At 34.4% G+C, this 17,474-nt stretch overlaps 3 protein-coding genes across 4 annotated transcripts; all 3 read right to left on the bottom strand.

Annotated features, from left to right (window-relative positions):
- Window positions 1–249: 249 nt before the first annotated feature.
- Window positions 250–8,055, bottom strand: LOC107912752 (LEAF RUST 10 DISEASE-RESISTANCE LOCUS RECEPTOR-LIKE PROTEIN KINASE-like 2.4). Of its 2 annotated transcripts, XM_016841060.2 has the most exons (3): window positions 6,990–8,055; window positions 1,742–1,783; window positions 250–1,351 (listed from the first exon to the last, which is right to left on the bottom strand). In XM_016841060.2, exons 1-3 carry the CDS (start codon window positions 7,834–7,836, stop codon window positions 264–266), a joined length of 1,977 nt encoding a protein of 658 aa, XP_016696549.2. In that variant the 5' UTR covers window positions 7,837–8,055; the 3' UTR covers window positions 250–263. The 2 variants fall into 2 exon arrangements, with proteins under 2 accessions (XP_016696549.2, XP_040937296.1); XM_041081362.1 differs by lacking the exon at window positions 1,742–1,783.
- Window positions 3,180–4,763, bottom strand: LOC121209806 (LEAF RUST 10 DISEASE-RESISTANCE LOCUS RECEPTOR-LIKE PROTEIN KINASE-like 2.1). The gene has a single exon (XM_041081363.1). The coding sequence runs from the start codon at window positions 4,002–4,004 to the stop codon at window positions 3,225–3,227; it is 780 nt and encodes a 259-aa protein (XP_040937297.1). The 5' UTR covers window positions 4,005–4,763; the 3' UTR covers window positions 3,180–3,224.
- Window positions 8,056–16,195: 8,140 nt separating the features above from the next.
- LOC107911020 (uncharacterized) lies at window positions 16,196–16,759 on the bottom strand. The gene has a single exon (XM_016838920.1). It carries the CDS (start codon window positions 16,757–16,759, stop codon window positions 16,196–16,198), a length of 564 nt encoding a protein of 187 aa, XP_016694409.1.
- Window positions 16,760–17,474: the final 715 nt, after the last annotated feature.

Below are 17,474 nucleotides of genomic sequence, written 5' to 3'. Positions count from 1 at the left end.
CATTATTCCAATTGATAACCCATCATATTGCCTTACGTAATTTTATATGAAACAAAATGTATATTATTGAATGAAACCAATCCAATTCATACGATGAGGAGAGAGAGAGAAAACTTTTTTATCATCTGAATCGTCTAAATTTTATCATGTGACTTTTTTTTACCTTAAAAATCATAGTTTTTCATTATAATTATAATATTCAATAATAATTTTTATTAGAAGTTTGAGTTAAACTTGCACCATCAAACAAATCAAAGCTTAAATTATTTTTGATGTTCTAAAGTTTTAGGAGATCGTACAGGAGAAGATACAAAAGGTCTAGGTGGAATTATCAATGATTGAACATTTGCTTGTAACATTTCTATCACTTTAGTCATCGATGGTCGATCAAATGGATCAGATTGAATGCACCAAAGGCTTACAATAATCAACTTCCTTGTTATTTCTTCTTCTTCTTCAGCTATTACTCCATTAAGATTCAAGTTCATAGACTGATCAAGATGCTTATAAATCCAAGATGGAAAATATACTTCACTAGTTTGAGACGCTCCAACATCAATATTTTTTCTTCCTCCCACCATTTCAAGGACCATCATTCCATAGCTATAGACATCAGATTTATAAGAAACTCCGCCAAAGTTTCGACAAAACACTTCTGGAGCAATATAACCTATTGTTCCCCTAGCACAAGCCATGGAAATAATACTCTCCTTTCTTTCACATAATTTAGACAAACCGAAATCAGAGATTTTGGGACAGAAGTTCTCATCTAAAAGGATGTTGTGAGGTTTTATATCAAAATGTAAGATCCTTGTGTTGCAACCTTGATGCAAGTATTCGAGTCCTCTAGCAATGCCAAGTGCAATGTCATACAAAGTTCTCCACTCCAATCGACAACTTCGATGATGCAATCCTCTATCATAAATGAACCCATCCAAGGATCCATGGGGCATGAATTCATAAATTAAAGCTCTCTTTGATTTCTCAAAACAATAACCAAGTAGGCTTACGATATTAACATGAGAAGTTCTACTAATGCTAGCCACTTCATTCATGAAATCCTCTCCATTTTCTTTTGATTCACTTAAGACTTTGACCGCCACGAGACGACAGTCCGGTAATTTCCCTTTGTATACACTGCCAAATCCTCCTTGACCTAATTTATGATTAAATTTATTTGTCATTTTTTTGATTTCTGCATAAGAATATCGCCTTGGTGCAAGAGAACCAAACTTTTTGATGAATGCCTCAATCCTAGCATCCTCTTTCTTCTTTCCTTGATTTAGTAATGATTTTCCTTTGAACCACAAGACAAGGAAGCATATGAGAATGGTTATAGCTACCACCAGTCCTGCTCATGGAGTATGAAAACAATGAATTAGTTATATAATATATGGAGAAAGTAAGTGAAACAATTAAGATGGAGAAAAGAAAATAGAGCAGTGGAAAGAACTGAAATAATAACAACATGCACAGTTTGTTAGATATCTAGAAAAATGTTAATAAATAAATAATTAGATAAAATTTTATTTAAAAAATTAAAACACCAAAAATATTCTCATAAAGATTTGTTATTTGGTTTTTTATGCATTATTTTTTTATTGAATTAATGTTAGAATCAAATAATTTCAAGTAAAATTATTTAAGACTTGGTACAATTTAAACTAAAACCAAGAAATCAAACTAATTGGACTGAACTAAAATTTAAACATACGTTAATAATGGGTACCAAATATAATACCTAGTCCAAGTATGAGACCCTTTCCCATTGTTTTCTTTTTCTCTGCAATAGTAAAAATATCACCAAATGTTAATTAAAATATGAATCAATAATTATAGTTACGGTAATTATTTTATGAATTCGACTCTCTCCGCTATCGATATTCACTGCAACTAATTGTAATAGCACTTTTATGTTTGCAATCAGGATATGTTGATGAAGACATGCTGACCGCATGTATAGGAATTTGGAAGCAAGAGTCTCCCAGAATTCCCTTGTCACATAATAACCTACGATATTTGTATTGTTTATTGTGCACTCGAATCGATTGGAAATCCCGGGAATTGATGTGAGATTTTGTGGAGCTGTGAGAGGCTGACAACCATAATACAGCCTTATATCCTGACTATCCCCGTTTTGTCGAAAAGGACTGGTTTCACTTTCAAAAGTGGAGTTGATGAGATGAGTGGGACAAAGATTCTCACTGTAATCGGTTCTAGAGACATGAAGGGTTTGTGATGCCTTGTTTATTGCAAGAACTCGGTATGTTGCAGAGTTGATTGTGATTTCTAGCTCACTTTCACTGCAGCTGAGCTTGAATCCAGGGTATCCACAACTTTCCGGCCGATTCAATCCCCAGAAAGGGTAACCGATATCCGAAATATTTCCGCAACTGGATTGAACACTGCAGCTCAAATAATTATTCGAAAACACTGGTTTTGGAGAAAGAATCAGGACCAAGCTTATGATGATTATGATGAACCAAAACTTGGATGGCATTGTCGGAGAGGATGGAGAGCATTAGGGAAAGAAACTGAGAGTAGTTGGATATAAAATGAGCGTCTGAAAGTGAATTGGTGTTGATCTTCATGATCAAATAGTTGGTATTTGACTAATTCAAAGTTGAAAATTTTCTAAAGAAAACTTCTGTTATATGCCACCATTAAGCGCCAGTCAATGGAAATTTAGGTAGCCTACCATGGCAATAATATATTATTTAGTGTGAATAACCCAGTTCATTATAATACTGCTCTTAGGACTCGAAACTCATAAAGGTATAAACTCAGTTCGAGTTTGTTGAAAACTTGAAGAAAGCTGTAACTGGAAAATATCATCTGATTTTAATGATTGAATAAATCAATAACAGTACTACTTTGGCTGAAAGTATTTCTAGGTCGAATCTATAAGCAACTGGTAAGACCCTAAGTTTTATCTGCTAGCTGATGCGGTTGTGATGGGAAAGAGAACAAGCGACCATGCAATTTGAAGGTGAACTGGTATTGACCAATCAAAATGGTTAGAGTTAATGAAGTCATTGGCTGCTTAGGGAGATTAGGATTCGATCTGAAGTAGCAAAGGTCAATTTGCTGCTATTGCTAATGAAGATTGAACATCAGAATGAGTCAAACCATGAAGGTTATTTAAGAGTTAAGACTCGAGATATTCAATGAAACAGTAAGTTCTGCAACAACAAACAGCTGAGCAAAGTTATACGGAAGAAGAGCTAGAACGTACCTTCAGTTGGTGGTAAACATGTGGTTTCACTAGGTTTATCGCTGCAAAAGCAAGTGAAACTATTTGAAATTTGATTATATCCGCAAACCCCATCTGAATCTCTGCATCTTCTGCACTCATCATTATCCGCTTTCCATTGCAATTCGAAACCTCCTCTTAAAGCAGCCTGTATAGTCATAGGGTTCACCTCCAGATCCTTCGCTGCAGCTTCATAAACCGGAACTACGACAATTCCACGGCATGTGCTATAGCGAGTATCAACCAACATGTTTCTAGTAGCATATGACATATCCGTAAGTGTATTATTTATGCTGCAGTTAGTAAAAACAGTAAATGTCGGGGTTGTCGGCAGGTTGCATCCGTAGAATAGGGTGAGGTTCCTAAGGTTTGAGCCGTAATTGAAGTGGTCGTAGTTGATTGAGGTGTTGATAAATTTCGTGGGACAATAACCATTCCAGTAATCCTCCCTAGCTACCTTAAGAATCTGCCGTTCAGGGTCTATGTCAAGAACTCGTAAGGTGTTTTCATTCATCATGATTTCTGCCACATCATTCTCGCATCTCAGCTCAAATCCTGGTTGGCCACAGTAACTCAGACGGTTCAATCCCCAGAAAGGGTAACTGATATTTGATACGCTTCCGCATGTTAGCGTTTCCCTGCAGGTCGAGTACCGTGGATCGTCGACGGATAAAATCGTTGGAACTCTGGTTAAGACAAATAGAAAGAAAAGGGCCAGAAGGGAAGATATCGGAAGAGAATGCGAAGACATCTTGTTGATGTCACAAGGATGAAGTGTTGAATATATTTATGAAATATTGAATGGTCAATGTTGAATTCTAAAATATTAGTATACACGTTTAATCCTTTTCTAATCTGGAAATTACGTCAGGAGTTGGAAAATTGGTTCTAGAGTGCTGCAGAAGTCTATGGTGGCATCTATTATGGGGAAGAAGACCAAAGCTTCGATGGCAGAATTTGAAGGAAACTGGCAGGAAATGCTTTGGATATAACATAAATTGAGAACCAAAGACCTTCACTAAAAGCACCCTAATTCCAAATCGCAGAACTCAAATTAAGAATCCGTAGAGACTTAAACCAAAATAATTTGGAAATTGGGTGCCAAGTCCCCACTTCTATTAAGAATTTTCTTTATGTTGGATTAATTGACCTGATAGACTAAATGAAGATCAAAGCAATGAAATGGAACTTGACTTCTATATACCAAGTTATCAACCTACACACACAACAAGAAAATCCTTGTTTTGTGTTAACAGGATGTTACGGTGATTATTTTATGGATTCGACTCTCTCCACTATCGATATTCACTGCAACTAATCATAACAGCACTTCTATTTTTTACAACCACGATATGTTGATGAAGACATGCTGATCGCATGTGTTGGAGTTTGGCAGCAAGAGTCTCCCAGAATTTCCTGTTCATTGTAGGAAATTTCCTGGAGTTTGGTATTTTCTCGGAAAAGAAAAAGAAAATATCATGTGAAACATGAATATTTTCTTAGTCAGATGAGTTCAGATCTGTTCAGATTATGCAAACCAATGATGAAATGAGGGGACTGACATTATTCAATAAATCAGACTAACAAATTTGACTATGTCTATCAGTACATAGAATAACACAAAATTAATGTTATTCCTACCTTCTTCATCTGGATTTGTCCTAAAATTGACTAAATTTTTAAATATTTAAATAGAACTTATAAATATTTAAATTATTGAAATTTGTTATTATTAATATTATATTTTAAAATTTTATTAAAAAAGTTATACATAAATATTAATATAAAATTTACCTTGAATATTTTTGTTGTTTTTAGAATTGGATTCAATCATCCACTCAAACCAATTAGACTGGAAATCAATTGGGATATCAGTTCAAAATAAAGGATTGGACCGATTAAACCAGACAATCAGATTGATGGTTAAACCAATTTTCTCTATTTTTTAATATTTTAACAACTTATTTAATTTAATTACACAAACTGGTTGAATTAGTTTAATCAATAATCCAATTATGAAACCTTGGTTATTTATAAGAAATGAAATTGTTTATCAAGTTTTAATCCATCAATACACTAGTTAGAATTGAGGAAAAAAAAGTGTCCTCAATGTTCTTGATTCGTTACATTTTAGTCATTGAGTCACTAACTATCATTAACATTGTAAGAACAAGCTAATATGTCACATTATATCGTCATTTTAGATTACATCAAATTGAATAGTTAGTCCCTATACTTTTTTCTTTCAGAGTGAATTTAAATATTCATAAATTTATTTTTTCAAATAAAAAAGTATAAAGTTTAATTGTGTAATTTAACTTAAAATTTTCGTCTGAAATGATGATATAATATGTCATAGCAATTACCATGATAACATCAATGGTAATTAACAACTCAGTAATCAAATGTAACATATTGATAATATTAGTGACTATATCATAATTTTTTTAAAATTTAGTGACCAAAATGTAATTTAAACTATACATAGTGACTAAATTTATAATTTTGACATTTAGGGAAAAAATTGAGCTATTATTCTCCAAAATGTATTATAGATAAAATTTCAAAAAAATATATATTATAAAAAATTTCAATGAAATGATTTTTTATAAATATAAATATTTAAAATAATTAATTGCAAAGTTTAAAATTTTGATCATAAAAATTGTCAACTATAACAATAGAGATTATAAAAAATATTGTTAATCTTAAATAACATTACAACCCTCAAGATCTCGTAAGTTATTGAAAATCTATTTGAACTCAATTGTTAGAGCCGAAGTTTTGTTGAGCTCTTTTACGAACAATTTAAATTCATGTTTGAAATCAAGCTTTTAATTTGGAGCACAAATATTTTGTTTAAGCGGTAAATCAATATTGTGAAATTGTTTTATTAATATATTAATTAGATAATAAAAAAAATATGCTACTCGAAGAATTAGAGTAATAGAGTGATGCTGTTATCCAATTTTTAATTAAAAAAGATAATACATGATACTCATATTATTAAAATAAATGTAGCTTATTCTATACATCAAATTAACTAAAAAGAAGAGAGTTTCCCAATCCCAAACTCCATTTCTTCAATCTATCCCAGATTGTCAGTCACCTCATTTCTATGTATAAACCCTGTGATACAAACACACACTACCTCCAACTCTTCATCTCATCTCATATTGGTTTTGGTGTGTGGGTTTTACTGTTAGGTGAATCAACAAAAGATTTCTTAATTTCAATCAATTTCATCTTCCCTAAATATTAGATTTTTATGTTTTTCCCTTCTTTTCGGATAATCCAAACTCATGTTAATTTTTTCTTTTAGTTTGTTAAATATTGAAAATGTTGTTGATTCTTGTTAGATATAATAAAGACATTGATTCAAAAAGTATAGATGTATTGTAAGTATAGTTATGCTATTAGATTTAAGAATTATAAAAATTACTTTAATTTTAAAACAAATAATGTAATATATAGTTGACTCAAACTAAGATAAGTAAGCCTTCCAGTTACCACAATTATTGAGTCTAATATATCTTCCATCAAAAATAATAAATATGATTGAAACAATCCATTTACCTAGTAAAAAAATTATTTGACACTGCAATGCAAGTCTACAACTATCAAAAAATGACTCTTGTTTGATTTTAATTATGTTTTCAACTTTAATCCACTGCCAATTACTACTACTACTAATAATAGAATGTTTTGTTTTGTTCTAAAAACGGACACTACTTACCTGTATGTGGTGATGGTGGCGAGGGCTGACATTCTTTGCCTGCATGCCCAGTCGAATTTCCAGGTGGGCAGTAGCAGTAGAAAGCTTGATCATCGTAGAAGTTGAAACCGCAGGCTCCACCGGAAGAATTGCATTTCCAGCATTCTTCTGAATAGTTCTTCCCCCATTGCACCTCGAATCCTGTTTTCAAGGCTCCTTTCCAATCCAAGGTACTATTGCGGAGTCTTTCCAAGGAATTTTGAAGAATCGAAGTATTGGCACTATCTGAGCATCTCTCTGGATGGATATTGCTATTATTTGCTATTGCTACCGAAACATTACTATAATCATCATTTTTATTGCAAGCAAAGAATAGCAGACCCGGTGAGATGTGAGAGGGGCAGTCATAAAACAGGGTAACACTGGCAAAGCCGGGACCAGGAGTAAACACCCCAGAATCTGGGATCCAATCATCATCTGGAAATGGAGGCGGACAAATCACCTCCTCACTCGAAATTCCTAGGATTTGACGATCAGGTCGGATCTCAAGCACGCGATACCGTACACCATGAATTTCCATCGTGGTAATATCACTGTCACACTGAAGCTCTAAATCTCGATGTCCACATTCTTTTTCTCGATCACCTCCACGGAAAGGAAATCCAGCAGTGATATTCCCACATTTGAACGTTCCGTTGCGGCAGTTCTGGAACAAATGTTCATACTCACGCTCATAGTCGGGAGTGGTTAGTGAAACAGGGATCCCAAGCATGATAAATAATAAACAAAACAGAGGAAGAGGCAGAGGTGATGAGAAAGAAGGAGAAATCATTTTGAGGGCAGAGAGATGGAGGAAGAAAGGGTTCATTGCCTGCCTCAGCTCTAATGAAATAAAATTAAAACCAAGCTCAAAGAAAGACTTGGAATATAGAGTAGTTGAGTTGACTTGCAAAGACTTTGAGCTTCCATAAGTCGTGTCGTGTGGGTATGGGTGTGGGTGTAGCTGTGATTAAATGGAAATGCAAAATTTCAAAATAGAAACAAGAGATGGAGACACTTTAACACGCTTTCGCTCCTTACGAACTTGCCCTCAACTTTCTCAACAGTTGGAAATTGTTGTGTCATGACCCTACTTCTTCATTCATATTACTGTTGAATAATTCCTCCAGAATAGTGCCCTCAAAAATTATGTTTTAAAGTTAAAATGAAATCTTTGAACGAAAACTTAAAAATTAATTAAGTTATATAATATTTAAATATTTAAATATAATCATATATAAAGTATGAATTTTAAATAGGTTTTAAGTAATTAATATAAATTATAATTAAATATTTTAAAAACTTAAATATAATAATAAATTATATTTATATAATTTAATATAATGATACATAAAGTATAAATTAATTTAATTTAATATGTACATTTTAAATAGTTAGTATAAATAATAATATTATGCGGATAAATTTTTTTCCTTATTTCTTTATTCTAGTGGTTTATCTTTTTATATTTATTCCTTTTATAAAGTAATCAATATAAAAAAATAAGTATTTTTGTAGTTTTATATTTTTATAAAATCTAAAAAAGAAGCAATTTGAATTTCAAATGATTTATATGTCATGGGAACAACCGAAGTACAAAATCGATACTTAATAGACGAAACTCTCCTTGACGTCGTTTCAAAGATTTTGTGCTTAAGTCTTTTACGAAGTTCTATCAAATTTATGTTCTAGTTAAAAACTAGTCGCGTTGTGTTCTCCGATAAAAAAAACAACACCGTTCTCGATGTCACAGACCTCACCATCATAGTAAATAATATCACTAATACGTTCACTCATCTTCAATTTCTATTCTGCTTAGCCTCTCTAATTTTTCTTACTGTAACTTATGCAATATGAGAATGAAATTTAACTCATTTATAGCCTAAGGCCAAGCAGGAACTATTGTAGAAAAAGAGCGTCCACGTGGAAGCTTTTTTCAATAATTTTGCTGACAGTGCATCTTACTTGAAGCGTTTTTGACACTATTTTTTCAAAATCGTCTTCTCAAAATTATTTTTTCAGGAACTACTGTATAAAAAGAGCATTCACGTGAGAGCTTTTTCAGTAATTTTGCTGATAGTGCATCCTACTTGAAGCATTTTTGACATTATCTTTTCAGAATCGTCTTCACAAAATAATTTTTTTGAAACTACTGTAAAAAAAAATCTTTCTTGTCGATATAAACCCCTCTAAACCCTTAACCTAAACCCTTTTACAAAACCCATAATAGCTAAACACAAAAATTATTTTTTAAAAAAACTAAAGCCTAATTTAATTTATTTATTTAAAACCCCTAAATCTAATTTAATTTATTTATTTAAAACCCCGAAATCTAATTTAATTAATTTATTTAAAACCCCTAAAACCTAATTTAATTATTTTAAAAAAAAAACTCTAAACCTTAATTTATTTTTAAAATTTTTTAAACCCTAAATAACTAAAACTCTAAATTATTTTAACAAAATATTAACACTACAACCCTAAACTCACAAACCCTAGGCACGAAACATGCAAATAGCCTTAACCCTAGAAAAACACGGGCTAAAAACGCGTCCCTGAGGGTGTGATTTTGCCATGTTAGTAAAGCGCGTCTACGTAGTGCATTTTGTGCTAACATGGGAAAATCGCTCCCTTAGGGACGCGTTTTGCTAGAATTTCCCCTTAAAATGTTTATACGTGAACACTATTTATTTATTCAAATATTTATAGTTGAATCAAAATTAAAGTTTCATTTATATACTTAAACTGTAATTAAAATTTCAAGTGTATAATAATACTGAATCAAAATTTAAACATTAAAATGCACATGAAAATTCATGTATAACTTCATATATATCCCATTTAAATAACAAATTTTTTACAACTTTGATAATTAGGCTAGCTTAGCCAATGTGAATTTACATACGAGTTTAAGTAATAATATAATAGGAACATATATCAATGCATGCTTTAAAATTTAAATGTCAGTCCTTAAAGAAAGTGATTCACGCCTTAAATATTGTTTTAATTTCTTTATTATATTTTATCTACCCATATGTTTTTTATATTGAGAATTTATGTTGAAAATTGTGATTTTAACTTCAGAGGGACAAAAGCAAGTCACTCCATTGCAATCCTTAAAATTTGAGGATTCTACTTCACTAATTTCAATCTTAGTAGTATTAGTAATGATAACAAATAGAAAGGATTGATTGTCTCAACCACAAGAGTGGAATGTGTATCACAAATATTTCAATACCATAAGTGTACATATTAGATAATAATAATTACAATGAAGGTAAATTCGAGTTAGAAATAGTTTCAACATCGAAACCTAAGAGATAAATTTTAAGAACTAAAAGTAATGAATCACTCTAGAATTAATTAGGCACTCTATCCAAACAATCGATGATAACTATGTTGAGTTAAATTAATTAATTTAAAATTGAAGAGATGATGGAGTAGATATGTAACACCCTAAAATTTGAGGTTAGAAGTTTTGAGATTTGTAGGTAGGGTCAGTGGCTAGATCGGACAATTGGGTTTGTTGTTGTGTTTTATGTTAGAATGGGCATGCTGGTCTGGTGGTTTGTTGTGTGTTAATTTGTTTCCTCGTGTGTGTTTATGGGAGTAATTTTATTTTCGATTTATTTTTTTAGTTGCTAAAATATTTATTAGTTTTAGCTATTTTAATTTATTTTTATTTTGAGAATAGAAAAAAAATCCCCAAAAGAAAAAAAGAGTGTTGCACACTCTTCCCCTCTTCTCTATTTTGTTCTTTGTGACTTTTCAATTTTCTTTCTTCCTAAAAAGAAAATATTCAGTTTCTTTGGATTCTTTGCTTCTTCCATTTTATCGTTGTTGTTGGTTGTCAAGGGAGTTTTATTGTCCGGTGTTTGGTAAATTAGAAGAGAAGAAGGTAGGTTTTGCTTATGAGGATTTTGAAAATGTCTCTTTCGTTTTCTATTTTGTTATTAAATTGAAGTTTTCGTTATGTTAATTGAGGTTTTTGAATTGGTTTAGAGGAGCGAATCGAATGATTCTGGTGTTTGCTATCAGAACGAATCGAATGATTCTGGTGTTTGCTATCGCGTCTATGGTGTATGTTCAGAAACTCTTCGATTCCTTATTGAATTGCTGCTTGAGTTCTGCGAAAATTTAACAATTTTTGTGTATTTCCAAAATTGACTGATCTGACGTGTGGTTTTGGTTTTGAATTGTTGTGAATTATGGGAAATTTTGTAATTTCTGGTATGTTTTTGAGTTTAAGCAATTGAATGTCTATTTGATGGTGAATTACATGTTTTTCAGGCTATTTCGGTATAGTTTCTTGACCACAAGGGTGGCCACAGGGTGTGTGCCCCACACGGGCAGTTTATATGGCCGTGTGCAATTAGGAATTTAGGGTTTTCGATCATTTTTGGTGCCACACGGTCTGGCCACAAGGGCATGTGTCCCCACATGGGCGTGTGAGATCTCCACACAGTCGTGTCTCCTCTGTTCTTAATTTTTAGCACTTTTGGACAGTGAGTTACATGGGCTACTCACACGGGTGTGTGTTCCCTCCACACGAGCGTGTGTGGCCTTTATATAGGCATGTAGACCCCCACATGGCCTAGGCATTTTCACACGGCCATGTGGCCTTATGTCTCCAAATTTTGTACTGTGTCTATTTTTTATCTGATTATGATTCTGTGTGTTTCGACCCTTAGCTAAGTCTTTGTACTAGTGGTGGGGACCTTGTTTCAACCTGGACTTGTGCGTTATTCCCAATCATAGCTCTAATTAAGCAATTCAGTTGAGTGTTAATTAATGTTATGTTATATCTTATTTTGATTCTGGGCATTTGAATGTGTGCATTTCTAATTTCATACTCTGTTTCTGTAAGTCTATCTTCGAATAGTGTGCATTTTGCATTTGCATTAATTTTTTTTGGGTTTGGTTGTGAAGAGAAGGGAATCTGATCTATTTTAACAATTTCAACTGCAACATGTCTGTACAACGGTTTATCGCAATGCACAGTAATACATATATATTAGCTACGTTGCATATTAACATTTGAGTGGCTTAGTTCACATATTTGGTGTGTAGGGTTGGATGGGCCTTTCGAGGTCCTATGAGATGTGCATGGTTGGATGAGCTTAATTAGCTCTTTTTGGGATGTGATTAGTGGATGGAGAGATGTTTGGCTGGTTGGGTGGGTTTTTATTACTTGTTGCATTCATTCCGCATTTTTTCTATCTGTTTGATTGCGAGACTAACTGTTTATAGATCAAGGTGTTTCAGTGCTGATACGTTTGATTTGTTTATGAAGACTATCCATATATCAGATTGTTATTGAGTTTTATTTTTTTATTGTGACATTTTGGTGTTCATTTATCTATCATTTTCGAACTCACGCTGACCTCGTATAGCTCACTCCTTTAGTTTATCCCTTTGTAGGTACCCTTGTTTTCTGTAGCTGGACTTGGCATGACGAAGGTGTCGGAGTGATTTGTTTTAAGCTGGACTAATAAAACGAATTTTTAGATTTATAAACTTGTGATCTGTTTTGAATTTTAAACCTCTATAAAGATTGTGTTACAATCTGATTTGGGATTTTCGTAAATAGTTTTGTTTTGAATTCTATAAACTTTGGTACTTATTTCCGAACGCTTTCAACGTGACTTGAGTTCTCTATTTTGAATCCTAAAAGGGCTAAATGGTTTAGTTCGATTTTTAATAACTGTGTTCGAATAAGATTTTAACAACTCATTTTGTAAAATTGTTTTAGATCACTTCGATGACCAATGTAACCTCCGGGATTCGGTCTAAACTTCTAGGCTAGGTTATGGGGCGTTACAAGATAAATGGATTTAAAATTGTGAATCTTTCAATCAAAATAGTGAATGAAAGTAATATTTCTAGTTTCTTTGAAAATCCTTCAACCAAAAAAATAAGATTCAAGGACTCAAGTACGGATGAAGGCTCTAATATGGTAGTTGATTCAGAACCTAAGTCAACGCTTTCCTGGAAAGATTGACTTTTGGGTGGTAGGTCTGAAGGATCTAAGGCGTCGGATGCCTAGTCTCGACTTAGTGAAGATGACGATTTTGAACTTTTGGATGGGGATATTACAAGATCCCTGATCAATAGCATCCCTGTGATCAGTTTCTCTAAAAGAATTAATCATTTATTGATCAAAGACATAGTAACAATGGTGGTTATTAAGCTTTTGGGATGATCCATTGGATATAATGTCCTAAAAAATAGAGTTAGCAGTCTATGGAAGCCAACATTGTCGTTCCACTTAATGGACATAGAGAACGAATATGTTTTAGTTAAATTTCTGAAACAAAGGATTATGAAAAAGTACTTATCGTGTAACCTCCCAAACCCGACCTAGACATTATGACTAGATTCAGATGGCTACATTAGCCATCGAAATGGCTAAGCTAACTTATGTTACTTTTAAAGACCTTAAATAAACTCATTTTAGAGAAAACCATAGCTATACTTTGAGTTAGCTTAAAAGCATTTATTATTTAAGTTGTGTATACTTAGGATTCATTTTATTGTTGATAGTGTTGTTTTACAAAGTCTGTTTGCTTGTCGCTCTTCTTAAAAAAAACTCAATGTTAAACTAATGCAACAAAAAAAAACTATTTTTCAAGTCATTTGGAAACTTAGTTGCCTTATCAATTTGTTTTTCAAAAACAGTTCCTTGCAATGCAGCGGAAACTAGGGAACAATATCAAATTTTACTTAAGTCCGACATCATGCATTATCTAGTTATTATGCTCGAGTAATCTATGCATGCAAAAATCTCCAAAAGAAAAGTTACCAAGCCATAGACCAGAAATAATTAAAAATTACAAGCCAAAAAAATAAAAACTTAGTAATACTTATTAAGAATAGTTCGTGTAACACCCCAAACCCAGCCTAGACGTTATGGCCGAATTTGGCGATGTCACATAGAATGGAATTCTGAAAGCTAATTTATTACGATAAAACCATGTTCATTTTATTAATCTTTTTGATTCCAGAAATCGCTTACTCATCTAGTCGTTGGTTTTGAAACAAAATTCATTGCGGAGGCTTTAGAAATCATTTATTTTATGAAAAACTAAGTTAACTAGGTAAATTCGTTCATATTAGGAAAATCCTTTTTGTTTTAGAGAAAACCGTTTGTTCATTAAGTTTGTGCAGTTATTAAATCCACGAAAATAGTATAAAATACGAAATAAAAGCAACCAGTCCCAAAAGTCCACTTTACATAAAAAAATAACCCAGAAAATAATTAAGGAATAATTATTAAAACTAAAATTAAAACAATTTAAAATACGTGTGGCCACCGTCGAGTCCTCTGACACACCGATCCGTCAAGTATGGGGATTACCTGTATAGTTACAACAGAAAGGGGTGAGTTTTCATAAACTCAGTATGTAATCCTTACAAAAAACATGCATACAGTCAATTAACAGTAAACAGTCAAATGCAGTCTGGGCCTAAGCCCATTACAGTCCCAGTAGCAGTTTGGGCTTTAGCCCAACTCAGTTTTAGTATTCAGTATCAGTAATGTACTAGAGTCGTAGCCCATCACAGTAACAGTCATGCATACAGTAATCAGTAACAAAGTCCTACCCAACCAGCCTCTACACACCATCTTCGTCCAACCCTACACTCTATATGGGGATTAAATCAACCCACCCATCCCTACACTCCAGGTAATACAGAATGCGGCACAAACAGTAGTTTGCAGCTGAGCTGCCAGTATATTAGGCTTAAGAGCCTTTCAGTACACTTCCTCTAAATATCATCATCCCCACCCAATGCAATGCAAACATACAATATGTCATGCTTTTATGCAACCATCAGTCATACGTATACATACACATATCAGTAATCATGCATCACATACACTCAGATAATACATTTAGGGATATAGGTAACGCTTATCGACCCTACAGTAGGTTCATAGTCGGCTTAGACAACCCGTTCAACCGTATGAATCATTTCAGATAAATGGGCTCACACGGCCATGTGGCTTGCTTGTGTGGGCCCACACGACCCAAATTTACCTTGGCCGTGTGGATCACATGGTCTGGCCCAAAATTTCACACGCCCGTGTGATTTACACGTCTGGACCCACACACCTGTGTAGCCCACACGACCCAAATCAGTCCAACCCCTGTGTAGCACACGGCCTGCCTGGTTATCACATGGTCGTGTCATGGGCGCACGAACTGACCACGTCAAACACACGCTTGTGTTAGGGCACGCAACCTACTACACGGGTGACCACACGCCCGTGTGGCATCGACAGTTAGGTTTTTGCCTTTCGTCGAAACCTCATTTTCTGTATAATCGAGTACACACCTGATATTGTTTCAATGGAAAACCACTCCCGAGCCTACCAGAACCGCTACTGCAGTACTTCGAAGATTAACCACTACCTCGCAGGAGTTAATCACGTTCTTCTCGACACACTGCTGTCCATAACACAGATATAACCCCAATGAACAATGGAAAAATTGCAAGTTAACGAGAAACAGAGCCTCACTTACCCGATTATGCGATGGAGACCAAAATAGAAGAACAAAAGTGCGAGAACCGATAAGAAAACAAATACCGAAAGTGGGAAAGAAAGAAACGGTAGAAACAAAAAGAGAATTTTGAAAAAAAAATGCCAGAACTTGGGGAAGGAAATCGAAATTTTTGAAAAACAAAATAAAATTTGATATTTTCCCCCAATTCCTTAATTATCTCTCCAAATAACCCACTAACAACCAACTCCTCAGAATTCTTGTTTGACCGAAACTCTCTCGGCCAAACAAGGAAAAAAATAACCTCCCTCACTCGCGCAGGGACTCGAATTCCAGACCTCCAACACACCAACACACATCTTAACCATTAGACCAACAGACCTATTTTGATATGATTCTACCAATGATTTAATATAAGCCCGCTGATTAAGTATAATGTTTAATTCAGAAAAATACCAAAATTTGTCAAAGCTAAGGCTTGAACTTGGGACCTCACACATACACCTAGAACACTAAACCATTAAAGTAAATACATAGTTGTGTCACAGTTTAACAAAAACAGAAGTAAGAATTTTGGGGCGTTACAACTCTACCCCTTAAAAGAAAATTTCAGCCTGGAAATTTACCTGATCAGAATAGATGAGGATACTGCTGACGCATCATATCCTCAGGCTCTCACATGGCCTACTCAGTGCTATGATTCCTCCACAAGACCTTTACAAGTGGAATGGATTTCCTTCTTAGAACCTTAACATCGTGATCCAGAATCTGAACTGGCTCCTCCTTAAAGGTCAAGTCTGGCCTAACATCGATCTCCTCCACAGGGACAATGTGAGGAGGATCAAAGTGGTGCCGCCTTAACATCGAGACGTGGAAGACGTCATGAATGCGTTTTAGCTCTGGAGGTAACTCCAACTGATAAGCGACCAACCCCACTTGCTTCAAAATCTGGTATGGCCCAATAATCCTAGGGCTTAGCTTGCCCTTCCAACCAAACCTTAGAACTTTCTTCCATGGAGAGACCTTAAGAAATACAAAGTACCTCGTAGAATACTTAATCTCGTGTCTTTTAAGGTCCGCATAAGACTTATGCCTGTCAGAAGTCATTCTCAAACAATCCGGAATCAACCTAATCTTATCATCTGTCTCGAAAACCAACTCAAGACCCAGAACACATCGCTCGCCCAACTCAGTCCAACATAAATGAGTGCGACACATACAACCATACAGTGCCTCGTAAGGTGCCATCTGGATGCTAGACTGGAAGCTATTATTGTAGGAAAACTCCGCTAATGGCAGATAGTCCTTCCAACTGCCTCGGAAATCAATAACACAGCTCCTCAACATATCCTCCAGTATCTGAATCACCCTCTTAGACTGACCATCGGTCTAAGGATAGAACGCAGTACTGAAATCTAACTTTGAACCTAGAGTCTCATGCAACTTGCTCTAAAACTGAAATGTGAAACGAGGATCCCTATTGGAGATGATCGAAACCGGTACCCCATACAGTCTCACTATCTCAGAAATATAAAGCTTCGCCAGCTTCTGCAGAGAATAATCCACCGTAACTGATAGGAAGTGTGCAGACTTGGTCAACCGATCCACGATGACCTAAACAGAATCCTTCTTAGTGGGAGTCAAGGGTAACCCACTAACGATGTCTATCGTCACACGTTCCTACTTTCAGAGGGGAATCTTAATCGGCTGTAGCAAACCCGAAGGCAACTGATGCTCAGCCTTAACTTGTTGGCATGTCAAACATCTAGCCAAAAAATCAGTAACCTCTCGCTTCAATCCTAGCCACCTGTACAACTCTCAAAGATCTTGGTACATCTTATTCCCACTAGGGTGCATAGCGTAAGGGCTACTATGCTCCTCTATCAATATAGACTATCTCAAATTGGAATAATTTGGCATACATATTCAGCCTCAAAAACACAACACACCCTCAGAGTTCAAC

The sequence above is a fragment of the Gossypium hirsutum genome, chromosome A11, assembly GCF_007990345.1.
Source record: "Gossypium hirsutum isolate 1008001.06 chromosome A11, Gossypium_hirsutum_v2.1, whole genome shotgun sequence".
Lineage (NCBI taxonomy): Eukaryota > Viridiplantae > Streptophyta > Magnoliopsida > Malvales > Malvaceae > Gossypium > Gossypium hirsutum.
This window is presented reverse-complemented; position numbering and strand designations above follow the sequence as displayed.

Excerpts from the sequence above, each read along its gene's own strand:
- LOC107911020 (XM_016838920.1), bottom strand. The coding sequence starts at position 16,759 with ATGGCACCTTACGAGGCACTGTATGGTTGTATGTGTCGCACTCATTTA.
- LOC107912752 (XM_016841060.2), bottom strand. The coding sequence starts at position 7,836 with ATGAACCCTTTCTTCCTCCATCTCTCTGCCCTCAAAATGATTTCTCCT. Across the intron at positions 1,784-6,989 it reads GCCACCATCACCACATACAG|AGAAAAAGAAAACAATGGGA; the intron begins GTAAGTAGTGTC and ends TTACTATTGCAG. Across the intron at positions 1,352-1,741 it reads GGGTCTCATACTTGGACTAG|GACTGGTGGTAGCTATAACC; the intron begins GTATTATATTTG and ends CTCCATGAGCAG.
- LOC121209806 (XM_041081363.1), bottom strand. The coding sequence starts at position 4,004 with ATGTCTTCGCATTCTCTTCCGATATCTTCCCTTCTGGCCCTTTTCTTT.